The 17,807-nt window shown below is 43.1% G+C and overlaps 1 protein-coding gene across 1 annotated transcript in view; it reads left to right on the forward strand.

Moving 5' to 3' along the window:
- TTN (titin) overlaps positions 1–17,807 on the forward strand; it is a 242,891-nt gene that overhangs the window by 55,117 nt on the left and 169,967 nt on the right. Inside the window, exons 46-78 of the mRNA XM_074873084.1 lie at positions 446–724; positions 1,803–2,366; positions 2,832–3,113; positions 3,213–3,491; positions 3,865–4,143; positions 4,242–4,520; positions 4,644–4,931; positions 5,051–5,329; positions 5,430–5,711; positions 5,815–6,093; positions 6,204–6,482; positions 6,577–6,855; positions 6,976–7,263; positions 7,364–7,642; positions 7,783–8,064; positions 8,190–8,468; positions 8,612–8,890; positions 8,996–9,274; positions 9,431–9,718; positions 9,912–10,190; positions 10,363–10,644; positions 11,256–11,534; positions 11,643–11,924; positions 12,416–12,694; positions 12,820–13,107; positions 13,315–13,593; positions 13,695–13,973; positions 14,076–14,354; positions 14,457–14,744; positions 14,877–15,164; positions 16,012–16,293; positions 17,054–17,332; positions 17,451–17,732. Coding sequence (XP_074729185.1) covers positions 446–724; positions 1,803–2,366; positions 2,832–3,113; positions 3,213–3,491; positions 3,865–4,143; positions 4,242–4,520; positions 4,644–4,931; positions 5,051–5,329; positions 5,430–5,711; positions 5,815–6,093; positions 6,204–6,482; positions 6,577–6,855; positions 6,976–7,263; positions 7,364–7,642; positions 7,783–8,064; positions 8,190–8,468; positions 8,612–8,890; positions 8,996–9,274; positions 9,431–9,718; positions 9,912–10,190; positions 10,363–10,644; positions 11,256–11,534; positions 11,643–11,924; positions 12,416–12,694; positions 12,820–13,107; positions 13,315–13,593; positions 13,695–13,973; positions 14,076–14,354; positions 14,457–14,744; positions 14,877–15,164; positions 16,012–16,293; positions 17,054–17,332; positions 17,451–17,732 — 9,567 coding nt within the window. The remainder of the gene's footprint in view (positions 1–445; positions 725–1,802; positions 2,367–2,831; positions 3,114–3,212; positions 3,492–3,864; positions 4,144–4,241; positions 4,521–4,643; positions 4,932–5,050; positions 5,330–5,429; positions 5,712–5,814; positions 6,094–6,203; positions 6,483–6,576; positions 6,856–6,975; positions 7,264–7,363; positions 7,643–7,782; positions 8,065–8,189; positions 8,469–8,611; positions 8,891–8,995; positions 9,275–9,430; positions 9,719–9,911; positions 10,191–10,362; positions 10,645–11,255; positions 11,535–11,642; positions 11,925–12,415; positions 12,695–12,819; positions 13,108–13,314; positions 13,594–13,694; positions 13,974–14,075; positions 14,355–14,456; positions 14,745–14,876; positions 15,165–16,011; positions 16,294–17,053; positions 17,333–17,450; positions 17,733–17,807) is intronic.

The raw sequence follows: 17,807 nt of genomic DNA on the forward strand, positions 1-17,807 counted from the left end.
TCAGGACAAAGTGTATCTCAATCCCGACCACTTCTCCCATTGTTGCCTGTGAAGTGGACCTGCTCTTCCCACTTTTCTCACTGCTGCACCTTCTCTCACTCTTTAAAATCACTGCACAGTTTCAGCCCCATTTCTCATTCACACCATAATTTCTCATAGTGCCAGGATAGTGTGGTATCACATTGTTATTCTGCATCGCTATTGCACATTGTTTTTTCAATATCATCACTGTGTTTCCTGATGTCATTATGCACTGTAACACTGTCTGTCCACTGAGCCTGGTACTGCTTTCATTTCTTACAGGTATTTTTTTTTTCTTTTACAGTCACTTTATGTGGATTGCAAATAAACCACCTTTTTTTTTTTTTTCAGTCAGTCACTTCATTGTTTCTTTTCAAAATGTCAGCAGGCAGGGCTTTATGTTACTCTCTGCTTCTGATTTCAGTTGCACCGATCCTGAGGAGAAGGCTCGAATCTCTGGAGGTGGCTGTAAATCATGTGGCCAAGTTTACCTGTGAAGTAGAGACTGCTCCCAATGTCAGGTTCCAGTGGTACAAAGCCGGCCGAGAGATATATGATGGGGACAAATACTCCATTCGCACCTCCAACTACCTCTCCACATTGGAGATCCCGAGGCCTCAGGTTGTTGACTGTGGAGAGTATAGCTGCAAGGCTTCCAACCAGCATGGCAGTGTAAGCTCTACAGCCCTTTTAACAGTAACTGGTAAGTACAGACTTCCAAGCACTTCTCTGTGAAATATCTTGGTATATTGTAATGCTTTCACTGCTATACTTACAAATGTTTATGGTAGGGCTCTTGATTGCCATTGTTGTACATAATCCATACCTAATTTTGGCAGGCACAAGCATAGAGAAGGATTAATTTTTGAGAATGCTGCTTTTAGTTGCTTTCTGTACCTAAAAAAGGGAATCAGTGTGAAGTTTTGGAAGGGAAGAAGGAAGGGGGAAAGAGCGGGAGGAACTAGATCATCAACAGAATGGGATTGCTTTGTGAATATATTCTTGAAGAAGATTTAACTTCCAGACAACAAGAAAACATACACTTTAAAATCTGATTTCTTTGGTGTAATAATCACTGTGTGATTATCCTAGCACCCTATGTTTATGCTGCAGCTATACTTGTGAGACAGGCTACGCAGCTACACGTACCTGAACATCTGTGCGACGTGGCCAGATGGGAACTCTGTGTGACTGGGGAAATAGATCTTCTTAAACAATCAAAAGAGGGTTTAAAGCTGTTTCAATCTGCAAACTTTTTTGTCTATTGAGAGCTATACAATTCTCCTTTTTTATTTTTTTCTTTTAAAAAAACCACTTTGGGGCTTTTAGTATATGATGATTTTTTTCCTCCAACTTTTCTCTCTGTGGGAGGAGTCTTTATGTGGTCTTTGCTAAGTGCCAGATGCTAGAGACTAAAGAAAGATGCACAAACTGTGAAACGCATGCAAACTTGTCCATCTTGAGGGAATAGTGCACAAACATGTCAGTCTTGGGAGAAGAAGTTCTGCCTTTTGGTTTATTTTCCTTTATTTTGTACATTGCTGCAGACATTCAAAATGCCTTCAAGCTCTGGAGCAATATACAGACCCCAGAAATACAAAACCAAAAGCCAAAATTCATCATCTTTAACACCTCTTATCTCCTTTACTGCTGGCTTCTTTTGCTTAAGAGCGTCCAGTGACAAACTGGCCCCTCTTGCTCTCTGTCCCTGGCAAATGTGGAGAGAGAGCATAAGCTCTGGTCCTCACCTCTGGATAACATTGAACCCCTTTGTTTTGCAGAAGCATTTCCACCAACGTTTCTTACCAGACCTGAATCTATCACTACTTTTGTGGGCAAAAGTGCCAAGTTCCTGTGTACTGTTTCGGGGACTCCAGTCATCGACGTCGCCTGGCAGAAGGATGGCACAACCATTTCACCTTCAGACCACCACAAGATCTCCAAAGTGGAAAATAAACATGTGTTAGAAATTTCCCATCTCACCACCAGTGACAGAGGGGTTTACACTTGCAAAGCTTCCAACAAGTTTGGGGCTGACATTTGCCAGGCTGAAATGGTCATTATAGACAAGCCCCACTTCATTAAAGTTTTGCAGTCAGTGCAGTCAGCAGTCAATAAAAAAATACATCTTGAATGTCAGGTAGATGAAGACAGGAAAGTAACAGTAGGGTGGACAAAGGATGGAAACAAAATCCCTCCAGGCAAAGATTATAAGATTTACTTTGAAGACAAGATAGCCTCGCTTGAAATTCCTCTGGCTAAACTCAAGGATTCAGGCCATTATGTGTGCACTGCCTCAAATGAGGCAGGAAGCAGCTCCTCTTCTGCCAGCATCACAGTCAGAGGTAAGTTAGTCCTACACCCACTTTACCTTTGCTCTTCTTGGGTCCCCCATTTCTTCTTTTGCAGGCAAAAAATTTCTCTGGGCTGAAATCATGCTGTGAACTCTTCTCAGACCTGCCATCAGGTCTATTCACCTCTTGCTCATTTTCCCTGATGCCTTCCAGTGCACTGTGTGTGGTTTCAATATTGCTTTCACCAGCCAGATCCAAGAATTGCTCCTGTATGCAGAGGAGAGATGGATGAAGAGGGCAAGAAGAAACCACAAGAACTGCAGCTCAGCAAAGATTATGCTGATCTTTTTTGAAGTCATGTTTTGTTCTTGCACTAGGAACCAATCTTTCAAAGCTTTGTATTTCAGCCTTCTTTCCTTTTTCTCTTTTCCTTTTCCCCTTCCCTTTTTTTCCCTTCCCCCCCCACCTTTTTCCCCCTTTTCTTCCCCTTTTCTTCCCCTTTCTTCCCATTTTTAGAACCACCATCCTTTGTGAAGAAGATCGATCCATCTTATTTACTGACCCCAGGTGACTCTGCACGCCTTCAATGCAAAATCAAAGGGTCTCCTGAAATCCAGGTTACTTGGTTTAAGAACAATAAGGAAATCCGTGAAAGCAACACGCACAGGATGTCCTTTGTCAATTCTGTGGCTGTGTTAGATATTTTGGAAATGAAAGTTGATGACAGTGGGAGCTACTCATGTGAAGCTGTAAACGAGGTTGGAAGTGACAGCTGCGCCACTGAAGTAGTTGTCAAAGGTCTGTTCTTCTTGCTGCTGCCAGTCACATTCTTGAGAAAACCCTTTCCTTCCTGGTTTTTTGGCATGGTTGACTAATTCTTTCTCGCTGCTTTTATAGAGCCTCCATCTTTCATCCGAACACTGGAACCAGCAGAGGTAGTGAAGGGAACAAACACCGTTCTTCAGTGTGAGGTTGCTGGCACTGGACCATTTGAGATTAGTTGGTACAAAGACAAGAAACAGATTCGCAGTAGTAAAAAATACAGGTTGACCTCTCAGAAAGCTGTTATTTCTCTGGAGGTGTCCTCATTTAATAGTGCGGATGTTGGTGAATACGAGTGTATGATAGCTAATGAAGTCGGGAAGTGCATATGCAGTGCAACATACATCTTGAAAGGTCAGTGGGAGAGAGAAAACTCCACTTACTGAAGGGATTGGCAAGAACCTCTCATTTCTTAAAATGTCTTTTCTTTGGATTTGTGGGTGGCTAGGGAGGGTGCGGAGGGCAAACATCTTCTTCTTCTCTTAAAATTCTGTGTATATCTTAATTCTTATCTGGCATCAAACTTGTGAATTTGAAGGACATCATTGACCTTAAAGGCCATGCATTAACTCGCAGCTGGGGAATGAAGCTGTTCTTGCCTCCTCTTTAGCTGAATTATGCCATGTACTGCATGTACTGTCTCATAAAACTGTCTTTAAGCAACATATTTCATGGGATGATGTGGTAGCAGATGAGTATTTCTTCTTGTCTCTTTTCTTTGAACTAGAACCACCATCTTTTGTTAAGAAAATCGAAAATGTGACAGCTCTGGCTGGAGACAGTATTACATTACAGGCTGTGGTGAAAGGGTCAGAGCCTATTTCTGTGATGTGGATGAAGGGCAAAGACATTATTCAAGATGATAACAGAGTGAGAGTGACATTTGAACACGGTCTAGCAACACTGCAAATTACTGGTGTCCAGCTGAGCTCTGGTGGCAAATACACCTGCGTAGCTGAGAATGACGCAGGAAGTCAGTCCTGCTTTGGTGAACTGGCAGTGAAAGGTCAGTGGAGTAGTGCTGTGATCCCCACATTGTCTTCTGCCTGAGAGGAAGAGCAATTTCCTTTTGTCCTTAACACTGGTTGTTTAATTTTGTTGTAGAACCTGCCAAAATCATTGAAAAATCTGAAATGATCCAGGTAACAGCAGGGGAACCAGCCATTTTGGAGTACACTGTCACAGGCACTCCAGAGCTAAAAACCAAATGGTTCAAAGATGGAAGGCCACTACCTGCCAGCAAAAAATACAGGATCAGCTTTAAAAATAATATTGCCCAGCTGAAGTTTTATGCTACTGAAATGCAGGACAGTGGCGAGTATACCTTTGAGATATCCAATGATGTGGGCATCAGCTCTTGTACTACCAGCTTCACTGTGCTAGGTTGGTACTGACTCTTTGCAAAGAACCTCGCTACTCTGCTCTGAGCTCAACAGAGCCAGAAGCAGAACTGCATGCCTGTGTTGCTCATGTGTTGGTTTCTTTCATTTTTTTCACTCTCAACAGATCGCACTCTCCCTCCCTTCTTTACTAAACCACTGAAGAATATTGACAGCATCATTAGCACCTCATGCCGCCTAGACTGCAAAATTTCAGGCTCTCTTCCAATGACCGTCTCTTGGTTTAAGCAGGACACCGAGATCACTTCAAGTGCCAAGTACACAGTACACTTTGCAGAAGGCTCTGCATCTTTGGAGATAAAACACCTAGATCCAAATGATGCTGGGGTCTACATTTGCAGAGCCACAAACTCTGCTGGTAGCAAAGAGAGCAGTAGCACTTTGTTTATAAAAGGTTTGGCAATTTGTTTCACATTTCTTGGTCTTTTATTTTCATGTGATAATACTTTTCTTCCCCAAAGTGCAGGTCATGTGTCTTACTCTTCACAATTGTTTCCTTTCAATGCAATCTAGAGCCACCCAGCTTCACTGTAGAACCTGAGTCCCAAGATGTACTGCCTGCATCAACCGTACGTTTCAAAGGCACATTTAAAGGCACAACACCACTGACGGTGAAATGGTTTAAAGGTGATACTGAGCTGGTGACAGGAGGAGCCTGCTACATTATGACAGAAGCCTTAGCAAGTTACTTGGAGCTTTATGCAGTCAAACCAACAGACTCAGGAAGATACACCTGCAAAGTCTCCAATGTAGCTGGTTCAGTAACATGCAGTGCAAACTTGTTTGTAAAAGGTTTGCGTTCTTACTCTCTTTTAAGCTTTCAGATGCTGGGTTGACCCAGTGGCACTCTTTCCTGCCTTCTTTGTCCTGAACACTCTTCTTAAATCCACAGAACCCGCTGCCTTCAAGGAGAAGCTAGAGCCAACCCATCTGGTAAAGAAAGGCGGATATGCAGAACTGACCTGTGAAGTCACTGGTACTCCTGAGATTAAAATCACATGGTTCAAGGATGATAGAGAGCTAAAAGAGAGTGAGAAATACAGGATGTCTTTTGCAAAATCCTTGGCAAGACTCCATGTTACAGAGGTTGAGACTGAAGACAGTGGGGAATACATATGCGAGGTCAAAAATGATGCTGGAAAAGATATTTGCAGTAGTGTTGTTACAATCAAAGGTGTGTGTGACATCCATCCACAGTTTGTTTCTTTAAACTCTGCAGTTTTACAGGCTTCAAAAGTATGATTAATACAAACTGCACTCTCTCTTTTGCACTGTAGAGTCACCTTATTTTAGCAAGGAGTTTCAATCCATGGAAGTCTTGAAAGATTCTGATGTGGTTTTGGAGTGTGAGGTGCTTGGCACACCTCCCTTTGAAGTGTTTTGGGTGAAAGATGATAAACCTGTGCGGAGCAGTAAGAAGCACAGAATAAGCATTGAGAAATCTTTGATTAGCCTCCACGTTTTCAGGTTTGATGCTTCTGATGTTGGAGAGTATCAGTGTAGAGTAATGAACGATGTTGGGAGCTGCCTCTGCAGTTCGGAGGTCACACTGAAAGGTTAGTGCAAAGTGCAGAATGCCACTGGCATGCTGTTATCCCAGTGTGGTTTCCATGCTACACTGTCATGCACCAGACATGTATTTACACAATCACTTTCTTCCTGCCAGAGCCCCCACAGTTCCTGAAGAGGATAGAAAACATTAGTTCCCTTCGAGGGGGCACAGTCGTGTTTCAGGCTGCTATTAAAGGCTCTTTGCCCATCACTGTGTCCTGGCTGAAAGACAATGATGAAGTGATTGAAGACAACAATATCAAAATGACCTTTGTGAACAATGTTGCCACTCTTCTGGTGAGGTCTATTGAACTGAAACATGATGGGAAATATTTCTGTCAGGCTAAAAATGAGGCAGGAATTCAGAGGTGTTCTGCTCTGCTGACTGTCAAAGGTTGGTCCTACCCTGAGGGCTTGCAGTGATCTCAGACGGTTGCCTTGTGATTTTTACAGATGCCCTTAACACTCTATCTCCTTGTTTACAACAGAGCCTGCTACAATCATGGACAAGGCCGTGTCAATAGATGTGACTGAGGGAGACCCAGCAACCTTGCAGTGTAAATTTTCAGGAACGAAACATATTACAGCCAAATGGTTCAAAGATGGCAAGGAACTGACATTAGGTCCAAAATATAAGATCAGCGTTACAGATACTGTCTCAGTCCTAAAGGTGCTTCATACAGAAAAGAAAGATAGCGGGGAATACATTTTTGAGGTTCACAATGATGTTGGGAGCAGTAGCTGTGCTGCCAGTATTAACGTCCTAGGTGTGTATGGGCTCTCTCTTTTATCATTGTTTTTATATACAAAATCTTTTCTCCTGAGCTGACATCTGCCACCATCAAGGCTGAATTTCATACTTTGTCTTTTTACTCTGTCTTGGATAGATCTCATTATACCACCTAAATTCACCAAAAAGCTCAAGAAAATGGACAGCATTAAGGGATCTTTTGTCCACCTGGAATGCATAGTGTCTGGTTCACATCCTATAAGTATCCAGTGGTACAAGGACGGCCAAGAAATAACAGCAAGTGAAAAGCACAAATACTCTTTCCATGATAATACTGCATTTCTGGAAATCAATAAACTGGAAGGCACAGACAGTGGCTCTTACACCTGTGAAGCAACGAATAAGGCAGGAAGCAACCAATGCAGTGGGTTCTTAACAGTCAAAGGTTTGAGCTCCTTCTTTGTCTTGTGTTAGGTCTCTCATTCATAATTTTGGAATTCCCCTGTCTCGGAGTAATCCTCTTTCTTCCTTTTTACATGTTATAGAACCACCATATTTTGTGGAAAAACCCCAGTCCCAAGAGGTTGTGCCCAATGCTAGGGTTCAGTTCAAAGCACTGGTGAAAGGCTCTACTCCTCTGCAGATAAAGTGGTTTAAAGACAGCCAGGAGCTCCTCTCCGGAGCTAATCGATCTGTCTGGAAGGACAACACATCTAGTGTACTGGAGCTCTTCTCAGCTAGGACATCTGACTCCGGGAACTACACTTGTCAGATAAGCAATGATGTGGGGACTGCAACTTGCAAAACAGTTTTGTTTGTAAAAGGTGTGCAACCCAATGTTCTTCTCATCTTTGTGGTTCTGATATTTTTGTGCAGTTTGGCGGGGGGAGTGGTAGGAAACCCTTGTATTTCTTTAAACCACCTTGACTATTATAAAGCCTCACGTTTTCTGTCTGTCTTCTAGAACCCCCCAGATTTATTCAGATGCCAACTTCTGTAGTAGCTTTGCGTGAAGGACAGTCCACCACTTTTGAGTGCCAGGTAGTAGGCACACCAGAGATTCATGTCACATGGTACCTGGATGGGAACGAAGTAACTGACCAAGCTAAGTACGGCGTCTCCTTCATAGATGGTTTAGCCACTTTGAAAGTCACTCAAGCCAGAGTGTCGGATAGTGGGATTTATGTTTGTGAAGCCCACAATGATGCAGGTAGTGAGAGCTGCAGCGTCGAGCTGAAAGTAAAAGGTTGGTTTTGAACATCTTGTCATCATCCAGCTATGCCACATAGCTGGGGTGATGGAGTAGGGGAGACTTCTTCCCTCAAAACCATTAAAGGTTACTATCTACTTTCATCTCATTCCTCTTTATAGAGCCTCCAACATTTGTTCGGGAGTTGAGTCCCACTGAGGTAGTGAAGGGTTTGGAGGCCACACTCGAGTGTGAGGTGACTGGTACTCCTCCGTTTGAGGTCAAGTGGCTGAAGAACAATAAGGAGATGTTCAGCAGCAAGAAATATGCCATCTCCACCAAAGAATCAGTATTTACTCTTAATGTGACTAACTGTGATGTCTCAGATGTTGGTGAATATCAGTGTATTATATCAAATGAAGGTGGGAGCTGTTCTTGCAGCACAAGGCTCAGCTTGAAAGGTCAGTCCTCTAGGAAGCATACCCCAAACATTACATCCCCTAGCAAAACTGTAGTGACCAGGATGACTTTATATAATCTCTCTTTCCCCTTTTCCCTTTCCATGACTTCTGTTCCAAACAACAAACAAAACCTCACACCATAGAACCACCATCCTTTGTCAAGAAGCTGGAGAATGTCACTAGCATTTTGAAAGGTACTGCGTTATTCCAGTGCGTCATAGCAGGTGCTCAACCATTATCTGTATCGTGGATAAAAGATGAGAAAATACTAGAAGACGATGTGCACCACCATATTACCTTTGAGAACAGTGTGGCCACACTGAAACTTACCAATGTTGACCTCAACCACAGAGGGAGATACACCTGTCAGGCAAAGAATGAGTCTGGCGTAGAGAAGTGCTTTGCTTTGCTTTTTGTACAAGGTGTGTACAAGGTGTGACCCTTCAAGCTCATCCTTGATGAGTACTTGGAAAGTCAGTCCCCTATCTGTGTAGCTAACTGCCATTTTTATACACTTTATACCTCAGAGCCTGCACGGATCATAGAAAAGGCTAAATCACTTAAAGTCACTGAAAGAGACCCCGTGACTTTGGAGTGTACTGTGGCCGGGACACCAGAGCTCCGAATAAGATGGTACAAAGATGGGAAACAGCTCCTGCCCAGTAGATACTACACAATGAGCTTTGAAAACAATGTGGCCAGTTTCAGGATTGAACCTGTATCAAAGGAGGATAGTGGTACATACAGTTTTAAGGTTGAAAATGACTTCGGAAGTAGCACCTGTGAAGCTGTTCTGACTGTGCTAGGTTTGTATTGTCATTTGTCAAATTCACCAATCCAGCAGGGAGGGAATGAAAAAAATTATAATCTCTGTTTGTGAAAGATAGGCAAGAAGGTAACCAGTGTATTTTTGCCTTTTTTTTTTTTTTTTTTTTTTTTTTTTTTTTTTTTGTGTTGGGCAGATCAATCAATTCCTCCTGCATTTATTAAAAAGCTAACCAAAAAGGATACCATTCTGGGATCTTCTATCCAAATGGAATGCAAAGTCTCTGGATCACTCCCCATTACTGCAAAATGGTTTAAGGATGGAAAAGAGATAACTGACAGTGCAAAATATAGAAGCCTGTGCCATGAGAACACAATGTCACTTGAGATTGCTAATCTAGAGCTGGCAGACAGTGCAAATTACACATGCAGTGTCTCTAATGTTGCTGGGAATGATTCTTGCAGTGCTGTCCTGACTGTGAAAGGTTTGAAACAATTTTGCTACTTCTTATTTGTGATGAATACTGGGAAAATACCTTAAATCTTATGCTAACATAACGCTCTTATACCTCTTAATATTAATGCTGAAAACTTGGTCTCCATGCTTGCCTCACTAATTTTCTTCATTCTTAGACATTTCTGATGTAACTGAATATTTCTTTTTCTTAAAAACTGCAGAGCCACCAAGCTTCTTAGTAAAACCTGAAAGCCAGCAAGCCATCCCAGATTCCACAGTGGAGTTTAAGGCCACACTAAAAGGAACACCACCCTTTACAGTAAAGTGGTTCAAAGAAGACTTAGAACTTGTATCTGGCCCAACTTGTTTCATTGGGATTGAAGGGTCCACTGGGTTCTTAACCCTCTATTCGGTGGATACTTCTAGGAGTGGGCACTACACTTGCCACGTTTCAAATGACGTTGGCAGTGACTCTTGCACTACAACGTTGATGGTAACAGGTGTGCACTCTTTCTTGTTGTGTTGCAGTCTTTTCATCTATTTCTTTTCTTTCTTTTTTGCCAAGTGAATTACCTCCCCTGTGTTTACAGCTCACAGTTTGGCTCTTTTCCCTCCTCTTTTTTTTCTAGTATTAATTCAGACCTTCCTGACCCCACTTTTCTCTTTTTTTAGAACCACCCAAGTTTGCTAAGAAGCTAGAGGCAGCAAAAGTAGTCAAGCAGGGTGACTCAGCCCGGCTTGAGTGCAAAGTAAGTGGATCTCCAGAGATGAAAGTAGTGTGGTTCAGAAATGACCGTGAAATTGTTGCCAGTGAGAAATTCCGGACATCGTTCATTGACTCTGTGGCCGTGCTTGAAATGAATCATCTCAGTACTGATGAAAGCGGTGACTACATCTGTGAAGCTCACAACCCCGCAGGCAAGGCCAGCTGTAGCACCAAAGTCACAGTGAAAGGTTAGCTGTCCTCTTGTTCTCTGTCTACATCCTATTTTTCCCTGGTGGTTTTATCCCTTGGAAATCCCCAGGAAAAGGAGATTAATTTCTTATTTCAGGACTGCCTTTTTCTTCATGTCATGTTTGTTGCTTGATGCTCCTCACCCCCTCTGCCAGTGCCTGAACAAGGGACATGTTGTTCTTAATGCAGATGAGTCCTGAGCTAGGTGTTCCCCCATTCTATGATTGTCAACAAGACAGATCATAGTGGGAATTGCTATATCAAGGAGCTGAAATACAAGGAAAAAGAACAGACCTGAACTGGTGTCAGTTTTACACCCTGTATTTGAGAATACTACCAGCTAAATCAGATCTGTATCCTCTCTGCCAAGGGTCACCCCTCTGTTTACCTTTTCTACAGAGGAGCTAAGAGCTCTGAATGCTCACCTACCTGCAAGATCATTTCATAATGTGTCCAGAAAATAAAGAAAGTTCTTGCCCATTCTGTTGATTTTCTCAGCAGTCCCATTGTGTAAAAACAAAAATAGCTCCAGATTCCTTTATAAATAATAAATAGCTCGTCAAATAGCTCCGGACTCCTTTCTAAAAATATTCCTTTCTTCCCTTGTTAGAACCTCCTGTCTTTAGCAGGAAGCCCTCTCCAGTAGACATGCTCAAAGGAACTGAGGTTAACCTGGAATGTGAGATTTCAGGAACACCACCATTTGACGTTACCTGGTACAAAGACAGGAGACAAATCCGCAGTAGTAAGAAGTATAAGGTTACAGCCAAAAACTACCATACAAGCGTTCGCATTCTTAATGTTGAAGCTGCAGATGTTGGTGAATATCAGTGCAAAGCACAGAACGACGTAGGAAGTGACACTTGTTTTTGCACTGTGAAGCTGAAAGGTAAAGTATTGGCACATATGCTTTCTGCAGTGCTCCCAATGGCACTGCATTGCTCTTCTTTACATAGACACTGTGAGTATTTACTATAACTGCATATTTCTTCTTCAGAACCACCAAAATTCTTGACTAAAATAAACAGCGTGACTGTTGTGGTTGGTGAACCAGTAGAGTTACAAGCAAGAGTGGAGGGCTCCCAGCCAATTTCTGTGCAGTGGCTTAAAGATAAAGAGGAAATTATTAGAGAAAGTGAAAACACGAAGATCACATTTATGGAAAATATTGCAACTTTACAACTTGCGCGCACAGAGACAAGCAATGCTGGCAAATACATCTGTCAGATCAGAAATGATGCTGGAAGTCGCGAGTGCATGGCTACCTTAACTATTCTAGGTTGGTAGAAAGCACAAATTCATAAAAGATCTTTTCAAAGTCAAGAACTTCACTATTTAGTGCCCCTGAGTTCAAAACAATCAAAACAGAGAATCCTTGTGTCCCCAACAAGCAGTACTCAAGTTCCTTATTTCCAGTTGTCCAGGGATAGGGGTGAAAGGAACCACAGACCTGTGGTGATGGGATCCATTTGACTGGATTTCTAAGTCATGTCTTCTGCTCATGCCTGCTTGGAGAGGGACAGACAATTGCCTTTCTCTCCTAGAAGTTTAAATATTTTTTTTTAATTCATTTTGGAGATCATCTGAAATCTTCAGTTTAGGGTAGCATGAAGGGTGGAAAAAACAGAGCTGAAAAAATTCCCCAGCCCAACAAACTGAGATACCCTTAGTATGAAATGTGTAAGCCTCATCTTGTAGTACTATAATACGTAGAGCTAGTACTAATCAAATCCTGTTTTCATCATACATATTACCCATCTCTCCTTCCAGAGCCTGCAGTCATTGTAGAGAAAGCAGAACCAATGAGAGTTACTGTAGGAGACGCCTGTACTTTGGAGTGCAAAGTGGCAGGCACACCAGAGCTTTCCACTGGGTGGTTCAAGGATGGCAAAGAGCTGACCAGCAGCCAAAAATACAGAATTACTTTCCTCAATAAAGTATCTACACTTAAAATTATGGATGCAGAAAAGGAAGATGGTGGATTGTACACTTTTGCAGTGCAGAACGATGTGGGGAAAAGCAGTTGCACAGCATCAGTTGATGTTTTAGGTTGGTTGGCTATCTTGTCTTCTATTTTTTACAAAAACTTTAATTTGGTCATGCTCTCTTTCCTTTCTTACATTCCTTCCCTCCTTTTCTCTCTAACCATGGATTTATTATGTTTTCTTATGCAGATCGAATCATTCCTCCTTCTTTCACAAGAAAGCTAAAGGAAACCCCTTGTGTCCTGGGTTCCTCAGCATTGCTGGAATGCAAAGTGTCAGGTTCACCTCCTATTTCTGTTGCCTGGTTCCGAAATGGACTTAAGTTAGTCAATGGGGAAAAACATCAAATCTCCTTTTCAGATAACCTATGTATTTTAGAAGTGAATTCACTGAGCGACTCAGATACTGGAACTTACACTTGCAAAGCTACCAACATAGCTGGTTCAGATGAATGCAGTGCTGTATTGACCGTACAAGGTCAGTATATGATGGTCAGGAAGCTCTTAGAGCTATTCTTTCCTCTTTCTCTTCTTGAAATTGCCTATTGTCTTTTGTAAATATATTCAGGAAAAATTATTGACTGAAAAATAAAGATTTTGTTCTTTAACTTCAGTAGGTGTGTGGAAATGCCAGGGTTATGCTGTAGCAACCTGTCTTATCTTTCTTTTTCTCTTGTGTCTTTAGAACCACCTTCTTTTGAGAGGACACCAGAGCCTCTGGATGTCTTGCCAGGCACAAGCATCACTTTTACATGTGTTATCAGAGGAACCCCTCCTTTTAAGGTGAACTGGTTTAGAGGGGCCAATGAGCTTGTGCCAGGGGACAAATGCAATATCTACTTGGAGGAGTCCATTGTGGAGCTTGAGTTATTTGATGTAACTCCTCTCCAAAGCGGAGAGTACACTTGTCTAGTGACTAATGATGCTGGCAGGGCAAATTGTACAGCACACCTTACAGTAAAAGGTTTGTAAAGATTGTGTGTCTCTCTTTACCTTAAAATATTGTTTCCTTCCTTCCATTTGTCATGTTGTGCTCAACATTTGTGACTTCTTACCCTTCATTAGAGCCGGCTGTCTTTGTGAAGAAACTGAGCGATCAGTATGTGGAGCCTGGCAAGCCCATTATCCTGGAGGGCACTTACACAGGCAGCCTGCCCATCTCTGTGACATGGAAGAAGAACGGCCACACCATCACCCAATCTCAGAAGTGTAGCATCACCACCACAGAGAAGTCCTGCATCCTGGAAATACTTGACAGCACCAAAGAAGATGCAGGAGAATACACTTGCCATGTTGAAAATGAGGCAGGAAGAGATGTTTGTGAGGCTGTAGTCTCTACCCTAGGTGTGTGCTCCCTTTGCTTTTTTTTCTTGCCTGTTCTTTCAAATGTATGCATTACAAAGTCTGGCACTATAATGAGCCTATCTAATTGCTTCTCTCTTTTAGAACCTCCCTATTTTGTTACACACTTGGAGCCTCTTGAGGTGTCAGTTGGGGATTATACAACATTGCAATGCCGCATTGCTGGAACACCAGAAATCACTGTGTCTTGGTACAAAGGTGATACAAAACTCAGGTCTACTCCTGAGTACAAAGTGTTCTTTAAAGACAACGTTGCTACGCTTATTTTCAACAAAGTGGTTATCAATGACAGTGGTGAATATATCTGCAAGGCAGAAAACAGTGTAGGAACAGCATCTACAAAGGCTCTCTTAAAAGTTCAAGGTGACGATTTTATATTAGCTCACTACAAATTCTTTTCCTCTTGCAAAACTATAAAAATATTGCTTCCTGGGAAATATTTATCCTTTACTTGCTTTCTTCTAGAGCGCAAACGACCACCTTCCTTTGCAAGAAAATTAAAGGACATCGAGCACCCTCTTGGTTTACCCCTTAAATTTATGTGTCGGCTCAATGGCTCAGAACCCATTACTGTGACTTGGCATAAAGATGGTGTGCTGCTAAGCGATGACCACAATGTGCACACATCCTTTGTAGACAATGTTGCAGTGCTGCAGCTGGGGCGAACTGAGATGAATCATACTGGGCAGTACTCCTGCACAGCCACCAATGCTGTAGGCACTGCCACCTCAAGTGCTAGGCTCACAGTGGCAGGTGTGTTCGCTTACAAAACTTTTACCTGGATCACAGGTTCCCTCTTCCCATTTCATGCATGTGATGGTATCTGTGTGTTGGATTAGTTTTTTCATGAGGTATGAATATTACATGGTTTTCTTGTGTTTCTAGAACCCAAGCAAGCACCTGTCTTTGACATCAAACCGGAATCTATTGATGTGCCTTTTGGAGAAAGTGCTGACTTTGAATGCCATGTTACTGGAGCCCAGCCAATACACATCACCTGGTCCAAGGATGGTCGGGAGATCCGAACTGGAGGAAACTTCAATATTACATTTGTAGCCAACACAGTTCATCTTCGAGTGCTCAGAGTGGGTAAAGGAGACTCTGGCCAATATACTTGCCAAGCTAGTAATGAAGCTGGGAAAGACTTTTGCTCAGCCCAACTCAGTGTCAAAGGTATTAAGATAAAGCCACCTTCGTTTGTGTGTTTTCTTTTTCTTGAGTAAAGAGACCTCTTTGTTACTGAGTCTCATTTTCCACCCTTTCCAGAAAGCAGACATATACCATATGGTGACCTTCTCCTATCATACTGAATGACAGTAAAAGCCTTGTGTGCCTGCAAAATCTGCAAGGGGAAAGGTCCCCTTGTGAATCTGTTTGTATAGAGGGTTGCAGTCACCCCGCTTTTTACTTTGTCGTTAGTGTTTAAACTACAGTCGCAGTGTACTATATGGAAAACAGTGATATGGTAAATACAACTACCTTGCATTTGTAAGGCAGCATTAGTGACTCTTTCAAATTCACTAAAGTTCTCAACTGGAGTTCTGAATTGCTGATTTAACCTAGACAATGAATCACTTAAGGTCTTCATGCAGGAATATGTTTTAAAGATGTATAAGCAAGTGAAACTATCCCTACCGTGTTTCTGCTGCTCCTGGGGGTGAAAGGCTTGTCAAATCTTTCATGCTGGCCTGGGGATATTTTCACTCCTCAAAGGTAACAGCAAAATTTCCCTTGGGTGGGACAATCATCCTTCATCTTGTTTTTACAGCTCCAGCTGTCTGACGGGGTAGGCTCCAGAGTTGGCAGAATATAGTTTTAGTTGTTGTCTTTGCCTTCTCTTCTCCATCTTGTGTTTTTCCTTGGGAGGAAACTCTGGTTGGGGATACAGCCAGTTGCTGTAGCAATCTTAATTTGTTGTGCCCCTAAACTCTTGTGCTCCCCGTAACTCTTCTCAGCCTTGTAGATTTCACATGGCAAACAAGTATACTGTCACTCTCTACATACTTACTCTGTTCTGCAGAACCTCCCAAGTTCGTCAAGAAGCCTGAAGCTTTGCGGTTCGTGAAGCAGGGGGACACAGTTCAACTTGAATGTAAAATCAGTGGGACACCAGAGATCAGAACTGTGTGGTACAAAAATGATCAGGCACTCCAGGCGAGCAACAGGCTCCACATGTCCTTTGTAGACTCCGTGGCAATGCTAACCATCTTGGGTTCAACCACTGAAGATGCCGGCGATTACATATGTGAAGCCCATAACTCTGCCGGCACAGCCAGCTGCAGCACTTCAGTCGCAGTGAAAGGTTAGCAGCATGGCTCCACAAACCACCAGAATCCTTGGCTTCTGGGCCCGCTCCCCAGCTGCCCATCCTCCTGAACAGGGAGCTGCTGCTATGGCAGTTGGTCGTTGCTGGGCCAGTGTCTCTCCAGCTGCTCTCACATTCAAATGCTGCTGTGTTTAAGCAGTGGAGACCAGGCAGGGAATAGTGGTGGGTGTTCAGCACTGTGCAGCCATTCCTTTGTCTTCCTATTTAAGTTAATTGCAAGCTGAATAAGGCAAGCTGGTCAGATCACAAGGGAAGCACGGAATAGGTGGAACACCAGCCATGGTGAAGGAGCTGGTCATACTTTGCAACCATCCGTCTGCCTCCTCTTTATACACAGTGATCTTGACAGGAATGAAATTTAAGACGGAAGAGGAGGCTGTGTTGCTGACTCTCACTGATGGTAGCTTTCATGACTGGAAAGAGGCGGGGAAAGCTGGAATGTGGTCCTGGAGAGAGGGAAGAGTGGCTTTTGGGGAGGGGCACTGAGCATTGACCCCAAACATGTGCAGAAGTGTCACATTTTCTGCCCTTGGGACTCTTGAGTGCTGGGATGGCTTGATGGGAGATGCCAGGGGCTCAGCATTTTTTAGAGGTGAGGCCACATATTTGGAAGCTAAATATGGGTTTACAAGAATAAGTGTACGCCCCCTTCCTGAATATGTTACCTCCTGCTACTATCCAGAAACCCATCCAGGGAAGCAGGCTTACACATTATGATGTGATTCTTTTTTTATAGAACCACCTGTTTTTAGCAAGGTGCCAAGCCCTGTGGACACACTTAAAGGCTCAGATGTTATCCTGCAGTGTGAGATAGCAGGGACTCCACCCTTTGAGGTGGCTTGGTTCAAGGACCGGAGGCAGGTCAGGAGCAGCAAGAAGTTCAAGGTAACAGCAAAGCACTCCATTGCCAGTCTTCATATTCTCAATCTGGAATCTCAAGATACTGGAGAATATCAATGCAAAGCTATGAACGAGGTGGGAAGCGACACTTGCACCTGCCCGGTGAAATTCAAAGGTTTGTATGCTACAGGACCAATATAATCACCACCCTCTTTTCTTGATCTGCTGGCTGTCCCTCTTCCAAGCAGAGATGCATGATTAACCCTCCTGTGCCTCCTTGTTTTTGCTATCAGAACCCCCACGCTTTGCCAAGAAGCTGAGTGACACTGCAATCTTCGTCGGGGAGCCAACAGCCCTGCAGGCAGTGGTGGAAGGATCCCCACCAATTTCTGTTGTCTGGCTCAAGGACAAGGGTGAAGTTATTAGGGAGAGTGAAAATGTCCAAATGTGGTTTATGGACAACATTGCAACTCTTGAGATTGCCAGTGCAGAGGGAGCTGATGTTGGGAAGTACATCTGCCAGATCAAAAACGATGCTGGCATGCGGGAGTGCTCTGCCTTTTTACAAGTCCTCGGTGGGTATAACCTGCTTCACAGGTACTATCTCTTACAGCTTGCACAATTGCCTCTACCAGCCTTTGTTTTCTGCT

The sequence above is a fragment of the Strix uralensis genome, chromosome 6 (assembly GCF_047716275.1).
Source record: "Strix uralensis isolate ZFMK-TIS-50842 chromosome 6, bStrUra1, whole genome shotgun sequence".
Taxonomy (NCBI): domain Eukaryota; kingdom Metazoa; phylum Chordata; class Aves; order Strigiformes; family Strigidae; genus Strix; species Strix uralensis.